A 14,763-nucleotide genomic window follows, 5' to 3' on the forward strand; every position below is an offset into this window, starting at 1 on the left:
TCCTACTCCCATGAGCACAACAGAGCTGATCTGTACGGCACACACAGGTACAAGTCAAGCCCTAAATATCACAAAGAAATGCTCCTTTAAATAACTTTAAAACTGCGCTTAAATTTGTCTATATATTTGAACAATGGGGACGTGCCTAGAAAAAGAGGACATTTAAGTTATGAATACAACAGTATATCCAGTTAAATGAACTATCTCCTGCATTTAAAAAAATCCAATCAGTAACTTTTTTTAAATATGCAGAAAAATGTTTAAATTGCAAGCAAGACAATATTAAAGAGAAATGAGCAATGAACTTTCAGAAATTTTTTTAAAGAAACACAATTTACATTAAAAAAAAAAAAAAATGACAGCACGAACAAAGACAAAACAGTTCCATGAACCAAACACAGGTTTGGGGAACTGAAAGTCGAACCCCTCACAGATGGCAGCGTGGAGGACGGGGACACCGAGGAAACACAGGCTCAAGTGAGAGCGCACCCTGAGGACAGACTGCAGGCGGACAGGAGGGGGAGGGCGTCTGACAAACCCAAGGAGGATTTACCAAGAGGCTCCGACAGGGGAGCGAGACCCTGCCTTGAATGAAAGCTGCCCGGTTCAGAAATGACAAGTCCCACTGCCAGCGGCCCATCCCTGGCCCAGCTGGGCCTTAACCCGCCCAAAGGGGGGCAAGGAGGCGGCGGTGGCAGCTGGATCTCAGCTGCCTGGCGCACAACCCCACCAGCTCTTCCGGGGAAAGGCCAGAGCTGCAGGGACCAGGGACCCACGGGTTCAGGAGGCACGAGGCCCCCCGCTGTAAGGCGGCAGCGGGGCAGAGCGTCTGGTCATGCCCTGTGTCTCCGCAGGCAGCAGGCTGTTTCTGAAGCGTGCCGCTTCACGCCAGCGTCCCGCCTTCTACCGAGAGCCCCACCTTGGAGGTGGCGCCGAACAGAGGAACCTAACTGGCCCCCCCAGACGTGGGAGCGGGGCCCACCCTCTGACTGGGTTACGAGCAAGGCCCAGGGCAGCAGGCCTCTGCCGGATAAAAGCGCGCCCAGCCAGTGACAACCAGGCTTTCCAGACGAGTCCGCTGGGCCTGCCACCAGCTCTCATCCAGAGAGAGCTGCGCGCCTCACCTTGTCCCTGATGCCTGATGCAATAAGCAATCTCACGAGAAAGGCATCTACCGTTCGGCCTCCTTCGGGTTCCCAGACTGGCTGACAAACCAGCAAAGTCCAGGAGCCCCACCCTCCTGGACGCGGCAGCGTGAGCCCGCGGGGCCCTGAGGACCGGCCTTCGCCTGCAGGCTCACACGCGGGCCCCCCCCCGCCCCCACTGCTCTGGGTGCCGCGACACCCCCTCTGCTGAGAGGCCTCCCTGCAGTCTGCGTGGCGGGCGTGGAGTTAGAGACACACATGAACACACAGACAGCGCTCGAAGTGGAGGTGGGAAGCGGGGTGCGTACGCACGTGTGGTCGGGTGAGGGCGGCATGCGGCGGGGGGGCGTGGCGAGGGGGGCCCGTCGCAGAGGGGGTCCTCCGGTCGGATCCAGTAGGCCTGGCTGCCCCGGTTACCTTTCCTTCCTGCGCAGCTGCCGGTGCCGGGGAGGCTGTGGTCGCAGCCCTCGGCCTGCAGGCGCTCCCGCTGCAGCAGCTTGTCTGCCCGCTGTATGATGCACTCCAGGCTCTTGTCCACGTTCAGCCACACCTTCTCCTGGGGGACCCAAGGGGCGCGGGGTCAGCTCTCCCAGCAGGAGACACAGGGCAGAAAGCAGGGCCCGCCCCCCGCCCCGGGGCGCCATGCCCACTGACGCCCCTCAAGATGCAGAGAGGGCGAGACAATTTGGAATCCCCCATTAAAGCTGCATCTGCTTTTCCAACGACAAGTCGATGTCCCGTGGGCGTCAGTTTCAAAGTTTGGGGGACGTCTGTTAGTCGCTGTCCCAGAGGCCACTGTGGGTACAAGGGCCACGGGAGCACCCTCGTCCCCTCCTCCCTCCCCGCAGACCTCGTACAAACACCGCAGGGGACTGAGGTCTTCTGGATGGAGGCCGTGGATCGCTCAGCATGGGGGACGGGGGCGGGGGGTCCCTGCAGAAACCCAGGCAGCACTCAGGACGCCAGGGCAGGCCTGGGGGAGCGCGCTGCTGCCGCCGGTAATCCGTGCCCCCAGGACAACACCGCCGAAGAACAGTCCCAGCAAATGACAAACACGAGTCCGTGATGTGTCACTCCCTCAAGGGGCAGCCCCTGCTCTCAAAGCCCACCCATCGGAAGCAACATCGTGACGGGATGTCAGGGCGGCGTCTCCCAAATCCTCACCAAGCTGCCCAGCACCTCAGCTCCCACATCTCCAGAAAGACGTGGCCCCGGCAGGGCTGACGGCCAGTGGAGGCCGAGGGGGCAGGGCCCGGGCTGGGCCCCACACCCGCGAGGGAGCGAGGCCTCGCATTTTCCAGGCCGGCTCAGCGGCAGGGTGACGGGCGGGGGCGGCAGACTCACCCACTCCTCCTCGTGCCAGTCCACCTGCAGGGAAGACCGGCTGTTCCTGCCCGACCACCTGGCCATGAGGGTGTCCTGGTCGTTCCTCAGCATCACCTGCTCCTCCTCAGTGGAGGTGGGCGAGGCCTTGGAGGCGATGTAGTCGGGCCGGGCTGCGTTCAGCCCGTGGATGGAGGTGGCCAGCAGCTTGCAGTCGCACACGGTGACCAGCTGCCGGGTCTGCAGGGACACACGCACACCCGGCCTCTCTGAGCACCCAGACCGCCCCCCTCCGCCCTCCCGCACGGTGCCCACACCCCAAGAGCTGCAGCCCTGGGGACGGCCGAGGTTTAAGGCTGCCTGCCGCACGACGGGCCCGGCTGAATCTCGGCAAGAACTTCCCACAGAAGCCCGGAGAACGCAAGGAGGACGACAGGGAGGCCAAGAAGCCTCTGACATTCTTGGACCCCGGCCAGCCTCTGAGCCTGACATGGCTGGAGGAGGGGCCCGGGGTGAGCCCAGTGCCAGGCTTCACTGGCTTCCCGGGCTGTCCCTCCATCCCAGGGCACAGGCCTCACTTCAGTTTAACCGCTGAAGTCTTATGCTTCACATCTAATACCTGAAGCCCCGGGCAGCGGGATTCCTGGCATAGCACTTGCGGTTCTGGGGAATTCTGCACGCAACAGCAGCTCTGTGGCTCAGAATTTGACGTCTGACAGCGTCACCTTTATTTTATGAGTGGATTTAATCCCCGGCTCTCAGTCTTTTTACCGGGCAAACACATGGGAAGGATACAAGACATTCGGACAGGGAAAAGCAGCTCATCCCAGTGAAGCAGGTGTGTGTGGGGAAGTGTGACCAGAATCTGTGCACGTGTGTGTGCCTGTGGGCACGTGTGTGTTTGGCGGAGGCACGTATGTTGAGAGAGACACTGAGTCATGTGAAAAAGCGTCACCCATCAATTTTTAATCAGGATCAGGTGACAGTTAATTAGAAGCTGGTTTGTGGACTATATATAAGCCAGTGAAAATATACTGTTCTTATATTATGTGTGTATAATAATTCAGTTTCTTTTTTCGAACTGTGAGTACAACAGAAATGTGGCCCAAAATGTGCTGGGTAGGCAGTCACTAAGGAAGCAGAGGAACTGTCCCAGCTTCAACAAGACCCCCGTGCGCTCCCTGGAAAGCCAAGGGCATGAAGCCGCAGCTGAGGCTCCTGAGCTCCGGGCTCTGTTGCTGGTCTGCCCCCATCCAGCTCTGTGACCAGGGGCCAGTCACCAAGCCCCGCCCCAGGCCTTTGTGGGAATAGGATCTGAAGTCAGACCTTCAAGGTCATGCCAGTGTCACCATTTGTGTGGACAGCTCTAGGCACACATGAGGTGTCCAGGGGTATTCAGAAACCCAAGGGACCCCCACCCACCTGCAGCAGGGTAGCCTCTCCTACCTTGTCTGCTAAGATGGCGAGTGTTCTTTCGAGGCCGGTGGCAGACCTGTCCTTGGCCGCCCTCGAGAGCCTCTCTGCGTAGTAACTCACTTGGGTTTTCAGGGTGTTGATCTGGGCAATGATCTCCTTGGCTCTGACAATGTCCTGTGGTATGTAGATGATGGACTGGCAGCTGGACGACGTACTAAAAAGGATGAGAACAGCTTCTAAGGGGTTCTCTCGAATCGGTGGGGATAGTAGCACCTCCCCACCCCTGCCCACCACCAACACGAGGTGAAGCCTCTTGTTACTCGGGGCTGTTTCCTAGGCTGGTCTAGTTGTTGGTGGACAAGAGGAAATCTCAGCAGATCCATTCTGTCTGTACAGTAGAGGCTTGAAATGTTAAAATACAATTAAGCCTTTTATCCATGTTTGCATGTATCTGTATTCTTACTGTGTTTCTACCTGTGTGTACAGATGCTGAACCCAGTAGTTGCCTGGATGCTCATAACCTTTCACCTAAGAACCTCTTCTGTCAGTTTTTAAGCAGTACTTGAGTGGAGACCTGCTGACACCAGAGTGGCTCACACCGCAGTGAAGGGAGACTGCAGTAGGGGCTGGACTTTGCCAAAAGAAACCTGTCTTTTCATTTGGCCAATCAGGACTTCAAACTTTCTGCGCACAGACCCACACCCTCCCTCGTGTGTCTACCCCAGCAAGTCCCCAGAACACTGGGCTTCCATCCTCTCTCCCCTGCTCCGGGACTCCCCTGCTCAATGTTCCATTGGATGAAGGGGGCATGGAGAACATGCCGAACTGGAGGCCAGGCCTGGATGCCTCACTGGCTTTGAAAACCAGTCCTTCCCTCGTCCCCCACTCCCTGCCACCGAGCAGCATGTGCATCTTGGGATCTGATGTCAAAGCTACTGTCCGGCACAAACACCAGCCTCTGGGGATCCAACTCCACGTCCCTGGCTTCGTGGGACCTTCTAGATGGGGATGGTAAATTGCATGTCTCTTAGCTAAGATCCCCAATCAACCCAATATTATAAGTTTATTTTTCAGACCACCTGAGGAAGCTGAGGGAAACAGGGAGACGTATAAGGCAGCCATGCTTCATGTAAGGAGGGGCCCTGACTGGTCCCCTCGAAGAGCTGCCCTTTGAGTTCAGGGGAAGAGGGACGACCGCACCCCCCACTGCTGCCCCTGGAGGTGAGGGTCACACGGTAGGACTGAGCCCTTTCCCTGCTGGGCTCTTTCCAGGGTAACCCGAAGCTGGGTCACCAACAGACCGCCCTGCCCATTCCCCTGACGGACTATGGGGTAAACATGCAAAAACAAAAACCCGAAGCACCCCAGAAAAAACAACACCCCAAGCCCAGACACCACAGTGAAAAACGATGGAGCTGCCAGAAGCCCATGCAGCAGGCTGCGGTCAAGCCTGCACAGCACGAGGTGCGCACGCTGCTCTCCAACCTGCAATCGCTGCTGAATGAATAGCTGCCGTCTGGGGCAGCTGCGTCTCGGGGGCGCCACCCCGGGTCTCGGGAGCGCCACCCCGGGACAGGCTGTGAAATTTACTCTTCCCACACGGGAAGGACGTGGCGGAATAGCTACCATCTGGGACAGCTGGGTCTCGGGAGCGCTACCCCGAACAGGCTGTGAAATTTACTCTTCCCACACGGGAAGGACATGGCGGGAGTGAGAAAGGATGCACTTCAAAGAGCTGCTGTTCATGGATGACCGTGAACACACGAGCGTGGGAGCCCAACCACGGGCCTAAACGGGGGGCAGCCGCAGAGCCTCAGCCACCGGGGAGGGTGTCCTCAGCGTGCAGCACCTCCAGGAGTGTGCGCCCTGCCACGGCCCCTGAGCTGCTCCAGCTCTACGACGGTAGCAGTTCTGAGGTCTACGGGTGCCTCACAAGCCCCAGGGCGGAGCCCCTGTTCTGGGCCGGCACAAGCGCCCCGGGCAGGTCTGGGGAGGCCTGGAACGGCAGTGGGGACCCCAGGCAGCAGGCATGGTGGCTTCTGGCTGCCATCTCATTGTTGGTGGAAAAAGTCACTTGGTTGTATTAATTGTTGGTTTGCCCTCCAGGGATAAAACTGGCCCTAGTAATACTGTTTTACAAATCTCCATTAACTATTAAATACCATAAAAATGTAAGCTGGCTTCATTCCTACAAGACGTGAAGGGAAACTGAAAACTGCAAAGCGACAGGTTCTTGTAAAAGAAGCCAGGAAGGGACTCCCAGACGCACCAGTGGGTTGACTTGAAATCCCAGCACCTGGGGACCTGCCCGGCCTGGGCTCCTCATATCCCGGAGGAACAAAACTGGGTCTTCGCTTCGAGTGAGCACAGCAATGAACTGCTACCAGACTGGGAGGGTTTGACACAGCAGACCGGAGATGGGCTATTCATTATCACAGAAGATTGCAGTTGGAAGGAGAATTCTGTCTATGAGGCTACAACTAGGAGCCCACGGGGGCACGGAGGGGGAAGCACCTCAGAGGAGGGGACAGTCTCTCCGCACGAGAGCAAGACCCAAACACACACTCTCCACAGACAGAAAACTCACCAACACTCCTCAAAACTGCTAAAGAAAAGAACCAAAACGAAATATTAGCAGCTGGTTAGCAAACGGCAAATGCAAAACAAAAATTAAAAAAACAAGTTCTCTTTCGTCAAAATTCTGGAGATCATTTGTCGAGGCCCCGACTACAGGGACAATTAAACTCAAGAGCCCAGCATGCTCACTGGTGAGAGCAACGTCTACGCGTGTGCTCGAGCCCCAGGGAGACGTCCCATGCGGGCGAGTAACACCTGCGCCGAAAGGAGAGCTCCCCTGGTGCAAACCATTCCTGCAGGTGGTGTTACGACATCAGTAGGACATTAAATAAAAATGTATATATTAGAAAAATGCTGTAGAAGCGCTTAGGGAGTAAGAGGTACTGAAGTTAACATGCCAGACAGGTATCAACACCCCAGCCTTCCTGGGACAGGGACAGCCCTCTTGAGCGGCTTTCTCCTCCGGGGCCTCCACGCCAGCCTCAGGTCACACGCTCGCACCTCCACGCGGCCACATGCAATGCTGTGACAGACACGCGGCTGGCTGTGCAGAGCACTGTGGCACAGGAAGCTCGCCTTTGTCCTAATTCCCAGAGAAGCACCGCATCGGTGAGTCCTCGGAGGGATCTGGTGGCCTGGCTTGTCTGCCCAGGGAGAAGCCCTTGGTGGGGACGAATCAAGGTCGAGGAGGCTGCCAGGGGCCTCCCAGAGATGCCACCCAGCGCTCAGCTCTGACCCGACTCCCCAGCTGCTCTCCGCCAGCCTGCGGGCCCCTTGGCCCACGACCAGTGCACCTGACCTTTCTTCCCAACCCGTGCAGTCCGAGGTCACCTTGCTCAAGCCCTGTCCTGACTCCCGCCCTGGGGCCTGAGGCTCCGGCCAGGCCAGCGCTAAGCCTCCTCCGACTGCCCCGCGGGTCCTCCTGAGGCTGGCGGGCCTTGGCCTCACCATCCTCAAAGCACTCGGCTCCAGCCCCTCGAGCCCACGTTCCATGCAGACTGCCCCGTCGTGGCCCCAGCTTGTTCCTTCTCTGCAGCCCCACCTTCTTCTCCGGGCCTCGCCGCCCCGTCTCCTCCAGAACCTCGCTCCATCGGTGTCCTCTGCCGTCTCCCCCCACTTGCCTTCATCTCTCCTATCAGCCTGAGCACGGGCTCGTCTCGGTCACCTTCTGCGCACCTGAGGCCTTCACGCTGCTCTTCCACCTCACGGTCCCAGGAGCCCAGGCCTCGGCCACACGCATAGCATCCACTTCCTACACCCGCACGCCCTGGTCAAGGTAAGCCTGGCGCGTGACGCTCGGGAAGATCACCCACGCCTCGCGGCGCCCAGCTCGACAGCTCGGTTTAGCGCTCTCTCCCGTCCCCTCTGATCCACAGCACACCCAGCAGGCTCCGAGCGCTGGTGCTGACTTTGCCCCAGGGCCAGGCCCAGACCCGTCAGCTCTGGTCACCTCCGCGCCGACTGCGCCTGCCCGGCCCCTCCCCTCGGCTCCTGCCCCCAAGGCCCCGCCCCTCACCGCGAGCTCCGCAAGGCCCGCCCCACCCCGCCCACCTCCCAAGTTCCTGCTCCGCGTGGTCAACTCCGCGCAGCCCCTTGAGCCTTTCTGACACCGACGACCTCTCCCGGGCTTCACGCTTTGTGACCTTCAACCGACCGACCAGGGCCTGTAAAGGGCAGCCGAGCCCCAGCGTCCAGGAGGGCCGCCGCCTGGGGCGCTGCTCTCCAGGTGCATTTCTATCCGCTGTCATTTTACAGGGACAGGACCACGGCTCGGGTGCCTCGTCACCCACCCAGCTCAGTCACACACACAGAGCAGCACAGGGCCCGTAAGGCAGCTCCTCCCACCCCGCAAAAGCAGATCGGATGCTGGATGTTTTCTGTGGTCCCGTTTTGACTTTCTTTTTTTTTAACCTAGGAAGCGTCAGACAGCAGTACAAGGACAACAAACACCCTCCAAGAACTTACTGTTTCTTGGTCTCTTCAAATTTGTGCAGCTTTTTGCGGAGACCTCCTGACTTAAAGCCTTGGCAGTGTGCTGCTGGCGCTCCGATGGTGACAATGTCGTAGTTCTGATCTGAATGACAGAAAGCTCTCCTCCATTACTCTGGGCTCAGGCCTGTGGACGAGCCAGCTACAGGGATACGTGCACAACTCTGGGATCCCCCGCCAGCCCACTTCCAAGCAGCCTGTGGTTCCCTCAGTCGCACAGCCCGGGCTGCCCGAGGGCCTCTGGAGCCAAGCACCATCATCTCGGCTACGAGGGTCCTGTCTCAGGGGAGAGTCACACAGGGCAGAGGGCAACTACCCAGCGGCTCAGCTTGCATCCCTCCTTCAGAAGGATGACCTGTGGGCAATTTTCTGCCACAGCAACACAAAGGGAAGCTGGAGGGAGGACAAACGAGGGGAAGGGGTCTGAGCTCTCCACAGAGGCCTTCCGGAGGCCCTTGGGCTGTGCCTTTGCCGAGCGCCCAGCAGCAGCACACACAGGGCAGGCTGGGGCAGATGTGGGGCAGATGTGGGGCAGCTCAGGGAGAAAAGAAGTGAGATGTGATCGAGCGGGACGGTTACCTGATCCTCCATCGTCCTGAACTCTCATCCTCTGTATGTGTAAGTTTGTGGGAACAAACTCTAACTTTTTATCTGCTTTCAAACTGCTTGCCTTGAACGAGGGACCTGAGGAATGGAATGTGAGAAAATAAAGATGGTCAGCCCGTATCCCCCATTCATGAACGGTGGGTGGAGAAGGGACAGTTTGAGGGTACTGCTGCGGGTGTGCAGGTGTGTGTCAGCAGAAACTCTGAGCTGGCCGTGAGCACACTTCCTTCCCAGACGATGGGGGTGGAACATTGAGGGAGAGCAGCTCCCGGCCAGAAGACTGGTTCGGGGTCCTAGGTGGTGAAAGGGGCCTGGTGGATCCACCCTCAGAGGCTCAGGAGCGACGCCGGGCCTTCCCATCAGCAGCTCTCAACCGACAGGTCTGACACAGGGACAGGATTCAGTGCAGCACGATGTCAGCACCACTATAAAAAGCAAGTGGGCCCGTGCCAGGAAGTGCCTGTTCCAACTGTAGAGCCTGCCGGCATCCAAGAGCTAAAAAACTGGTGTGACGGGAGCAACACTTCTCAATTCTGAAAAGTGATGAGAAGGTCTGCTCATCACCCCACGTCTATCAGATGAGCAAACGCTACACAGCCGCGATTCTGGCCTCCGGAAGACAAGCTAACACGTCCCCTTGCACATCCTGGGGTGGGGCTCAGGAGTTTGGACCATGTTTTCTACCAAATATTCACAATCTTATTTCTATAATTAGAAAACTAATTAAGTAAAGAACTACTTGCCTAGAAAAAGAGACTATAAATTACACTAACGATCAGGAGAAATAAACATTCCACCTGGTGAAAAAAGACAAATTTATTTTGCCAGTATGCAAAACGCAGACCAGCCACTGTCCGCCTTGCACTTTGCCACGGGAGATGGTTCTCTAGCTACTGACGGGGTAGCCCATGGACCCCCGGCACTGGCATCCTGGGAGCCTGTTATAAATGCAGAATCCCAGATCTGCTGTTCACGAGACTCTCTGGAGACTTAGAAGCACACTGACATCTCAGAAGCTCTGCTCTAGAAGAATCATGGTGGGGGCGTTTCAGACTTTCCCAGGTAACAAGCATCCGGCTCGGGCAGGTCCCTAAGTCCCTTCAGGCAAACACGGCCATTTGTCTTAGAAATACACTTAGATCTGTTCTTCAGATTCAAACCAAACCCAGGGCACCATCATCTTGTCATCACTCCTGTAAACCTGGCTGCTTCCCAGCCAAGTTTAGGGACGGGTTCCTCTGTGCTGTCCCCACATTAAGGGGTTACGATTTTCTTTAAAAGCTGAAATTCTATTATAAAGAGGGGAAGGAGGGAAGACTCTGAAGAGAATAAAGTAATAGAAAACCAAAAAAGTCACTCCATTTGGAACCAAGAGGGAATGAGTTAAGCATAGTCTTCTAAACCTACCCTGAAAATGTTTTGAAAATCAAGTGGCATCTTTCAAGAAGAAAAGATGTGTCTATATTTCACTTTCGCTTTTGAGGCTTAAAATGGAGAGCTCCACTCAGACAATTCATATGTAAACATAAGGACCGCTAAACAGTTAAACCGGGAAATCCAGAAAACCCTGCCTTGCTTTGTCTCAAGGCAAACGGCCTGCATCCTTTTGGCCATTTCACTGATGCTAGACCAAGATGAAGAAATAAAATGAACCAACAGCCTGTGACTTTGTCTCTCCTGAATTTCATCCTACAGCGGTTGTTTTGGCAGATGACACCATGGAAGGAACTTTCGATGCAATTCACACATTTGTCTTCTCAATTAAGATCTGAAAACTCCATATTTGAGAGAACTCACACCTACATGAGAATCTATTTTTAAAAATCCATTAGAGTGTCTGTCAGTGGGAATATGGAAGTGACCCTAGGTTCCAGATTTCCAGCTGGGAAAATGAGAGCGGGTGAGCCATGGTGGGGTTGAGAGCGGGCACCCACCTTTGTACTGATGGAGGTCGGTCAGGTTCTCCTGGTACGTGAGGATGATGGTCTGGTACTGAGTGACGATCTGGCGCCGGAGGCTCTCCCAGCAAGGGGACAGTTCCCCCAGCTCCTCCAGTTCACACACTCTGCAAGCAAGACACACGCATCAGGCCATGGCGCCGGCTCCCTCCCAGCAGAGGCTCAGGAGTCCTGACCAGCCAGGAGGGCAGATGGATGTGGACGCGTCATGCCCAGGGGAGGCCCTGCGAGTCTGGAGGGGCAGCAGCAGGGCAGGACAGCAGACAGCTCCAAGAGCGGCTGTAAAAAAGGCAGACCACTGACCACGTGGAAACTGCACAGACAGGCTTTTCATAGGAACTCAGTCAAATGTTCAGGGAAAACTAAGTGAAGGAGTGAAGAGGGGAGTGGCTCCACCAGGCACCCTGGCGACCTTGCATGTGTCCAGAGGCCACAGGGGCGTGAAGGCTTGAACTGCAGCCTGAGTCTGACCCTACCGGAGCACAGGAGGATTGGAGCCTGAGGGCAACTGCTACAGGCTCTCCCCACCCCTCCATCCCCCCTACCCGGGGCTGTCACTGCCTCCTGGATTCTGGGAGGCGGGGCTTTCTGCCCTCACCAGAGCAGAGCTGCAGAATATAAAGCTGTCCCGCGAGCCGGGCTGCTCAGCAACGGGGGTCCCATGGCTCCTGCTGTGGCCACCAGGCCCCTTATGTTTCACTGTCATCCTATTCGGGTCCGGGACAAGGACCCTGGGAAGATGGCAGCTTTAGCTATCGTTCCCTTTATTACCTGTGTAAATAATGAACTGTCTAGATCTAAAAGTGCACAGAGAAGAAGACAAGGGAAAAAAAGAATTTGTTATATCCACAAAAATGAAAGCAAAGCTGTTTAAGAACTGAAATATAAACTTCTTAGCTCAGCAGGAAATAAGAGCTACATAATCAGAATAATGAACACAAAAAATGGATTCAAAAAAAAGGATAACCATTTTAGGAAATTTAGGAAACTAGGGGGGAAAGTATAAAAGACCCAAAATCCTCTTCATAGGAAATCAGCAGTTAATCTCTGAAGTTGATTCATCAAGAGAGCACTCTATACATAAATAGAGAAATACAGCAGAAAACACTAAAACGGCTAAAAGTGGTTGTTTCTTGGGAAGGAGATCAGAAAGTTGAGCATCCCAAGACTTACGCTTTTCGTTAAAAACCTTTTTGCGCTCTTTGGCTTTTTATACTACGCACATTTTCCTCTAAGCGGGGGAAAAAGCTAAGTTTATAGAAGTGTTTAGGAATCTACTAAATTTTCTAAAGTTAAAAAAAAATTTTAAAGCCGTGCCATTTTATTATTATTATTATTACTAATCAACGAGGTTAACGTAAAAGAACGCTCGGCGCAGGCAAGGCTGGGTGGGACCCATGTCCCCGTGGGTTGCCGGCTGAGTGGCCCCGCTCGCCTTGGGTCTGCAACCGAGCCTGTCTGCCTCAGCCACTGCGGGCCCTTCTCTCTCCGTGTCTCTGCCCGTGCGTCACGTGGCTCCTCCTTGTGCTTCGGGTGTCAGCTTAGTGTCACCGTCTCTCAGAGGCCTGCCCCGGCCACCCTCCTCCTTCTCACAGCCCCTTTTAAGTTCTGCACACCAGTGACCCGTCTGGGCCCCATGTGGCCCAAGTTCTGTTACTGACTGTCTCCCATGGTCCATCTCACTCATCAAGACCCCCGCCTCCCCACCACAGTGAGCAGAACACTGGCCACGTGGTGGGTGTGGGAAACAACAAAACCCTCCAAACCGACACAATGAATGAATGAACTCTTCCGAGTTATAGTGCACCGAACAGTGGGAAATTATGCGTAACTAAAAATTTAGTGAAACTGAAGATATATAGAAAAGTAGATGGTAGCTATGTAAATATATTACAAATATGGAAAAGCTGAAAGGAAGTTTTAAAAAATTAACTCTATAAAATATACACAGGGCTTCCCTGGTGGCGCAGTGGTTAAGAATCCGCCTGCCAACACAGAGGACACGGGTTCAAGCCCTGGTCCGGGAAGATCCCACGTGCCGCGGAGCAACTAAGCCCGTGTGCCACAACTACTGAGCCTGCGCTCTAGAGCCCACGTGCCACAACTACTGAAGCCCGCACACCTAGAGCCCGTGCTCTGCAACAAGGGAAGCCACCGCAACGAGAAGCCTGCGCACTGCAACGAAAAGAAGTCCCCCACTCGCCGCAACTAGAGAAAGCCCGCACACAGCAACAAAAACCCAACACAGCCAAAAGTAAATAAAATAAATTCATCTAAAAAAATAAAAAATAAATAAAATATACACATATAGGGGGATAAAGCAGCTCATTGCATTATTCTTCCCCTTTTTCTCTAAGTTCAAATTTTTTTTCAAGATAGAAAAATTAAAACAAAATAGCTGTATTAAAACAGTAGGATCTGGCTGCACTGTTTTCCTTCATGCAGCTGCTGTGTTGCATCTACGATCAACACTGCTCGATGGCAAGGAGCAGAGATGACTCTTAGGCGGACGGGAGACGTACTCTGCAGTGCCCGGACCTCCCCGCCTCAGGACCAGTGAAGCAGGCCCCGGGCCGGGAGACACAGAGGATCAGTGTCCTGATGGGTCATCCTTAGCCCTCTGGAGCCCGGACCGTAGGAAACCGTGACCCAGGCAGCCGCAACCAGAGAGGGACCAGCTAGTCTAACTTTCTCAAGGCCGGAGGGGAGGCGAGGGGAGGGGAACCCGTGCTCAGCAGGGGCACAGCTGGCGTGTTGGGCACGCTGTCTCGTGACGTCCTCGCACAGAAACCCCGGGACACAGATGAGCAAACTGAGCCCAGGCTGCGCAGCAGGCAGGCGGCGGACGCCGGGCGTGCGGCCCATCTGAGGCCAGTGCTCACCCACCCCGTCCACGGGCCTTCCAGACGGCAGGGGCAGATGACAGGGGGCCTCACCTGGCCGCGTCCTCCTCCAGCAGGAGCTTCACGAACTGCCGGGGCACATGCAGGGACAGCACGCTCTCTGCCATCTGCTCCAGGATCCGCAGGTGGTTGCCCTCGGTGGTCGGGAACCGGTACATGCGGCAGACGGCACCGCCGAACACTGAGGCGGGAGGGCGACGGGCCGCAGTGAGCAGGCGCAGGCCGCCACGGGGCCCCCTCCCCGCCGGCCCCCGGGTCTCCTTCCTGCTCATCTCCAGGGAGTTAAAATACTTAAACCCACACCCACGGAGTGACCGAGCCCGACACCATCGAGACAGAGCAAAAGGAAGCAGGAGCCTCCTCCCCGGAGGGTCACGAGGTCCCGACACGCTGCCACAAAGGACGGCACGCTGATGTGCAGAGAGAGGTGACGATGGGCGTGCACAGCCGTGACAATCAAAGCGGGTGGGGAAGCAGACCACGAACCCGCGTGGACACTCACGAGTGGCAAGGGTACCGACAGAGGAAGCGGCTTACCCGATTTCAGTAAAGTGTCTTTTCGCAACGAAGCGTATTTGGATCGGATTCCCAAGGCCTCGGTCAAGCTCTCGTCAACAGGCAGAACCATCTAAAAACATGTACAGAAAAGCATGAGAAAACTGTGACTGACTCCAGAGCACATCACGTCATAAAAGAACCCTTGAAACTAACATCCACCAACAACTCTACGAGGAACGCACAGCCAGACAAGTGAGGCCCCCTCCCAGGACGCTGAACATACTCCGCCCACACAGTTTTCTAGAAATGCACAACTTTCGACCAAGTCACTTCCCCTTGTCTTTGAGT

The 14,763-nt window shown here is 55.7% G+C and overlaps 1 protein-coding gene and 1 long non-coding RNA gene across 14 annotated transcripts in view; one reads left to right on the forward strand and one right to left on the reverse strand.

The window, feature by feature from the left end:
* Positions 1 to 14,763, reverse strand: part of INPP4A (inositol polyphosphate-4-phosphatase type I A) — a 148,026-nt gene that overhangs the window by 44,216 nt on the left and 89,047 nt on the right. For 6 of the 13 annotated variants that reach the window (XR_004475663.2, XR_004475662.2, XM_033401838.2 and 3 more), the window contains 9 exons: positions 14,455 to 14,545; positions 13,951 to 14,098; positions 10,991 to 11,121; positions 9,030 to 9,134; positions 8,427 to 8,535; positions 6,472 to 6,489; positions 3,915 to 4,098; positions 2,490 to 2,708; positions 1,458 to 1,701 (listed from right to left, as the gene is read on the reverse strand). Coding sequence is in view for 11 of the 13 variants with exons in the window: in XM_033401838.2 (XP_033257729.1) it covers positions 1,458 to 1,701; positions 2,490 to 2,708; positions 3,915 to 4,098; positions 6,472 to 6,489; positions 8,427 to 8,535; positions 9,030 to 9,134; positions 10,991 to 11,121; positions 13,951 to 14,098; positions 14,455 to 14,545 (1,249 nt within the window). In the remaining 2 variants the exon portion in view is untranslated. The remainder of the gene's footprint in view (positions 1 to 1,457; positions 1,702 to 2,489; positions 2,709 to 3,914; positions 4,099 to 6,471; positions 6,490 to 8,426; positions 8,536 to 9,029; positions 9,135 to 10,990; positions 11,122 to 13,950; positions 14,099 to 14,454; positions 14,546 to 14,763) is intronic. The other 7 variants (XM_033401840.2, XM_049696206.1, XM_033401841.2 and 4 more) reach the window with 3 other exon arrangements.
* LOC117195823 (uncharacterized) lies at positions 6,823 to 9,176 on the forward strand. The gene is made up of 2 exons (XR_004475664.2): positions 6,823 to 7,737; positions 8,377 to 9,176. It is a non-coding gene; the product is annotated as an uncharacterized LOC117195823 (long non-coding RNA).

The sequence above is a fragment of the Orcinus orca genome, chromosome 13, assembly GCF_937001465.1.
Source record: "Orcinus orca chromosome 13, mOrcOrc1.1, whole genome shotgun sequence".
Lineage (NCBI taxonomy): Eukaryota > Metazoa > Chordata > Mammalia > Artiodactyla > Delphinidae > Orcinus > Orcinus orca.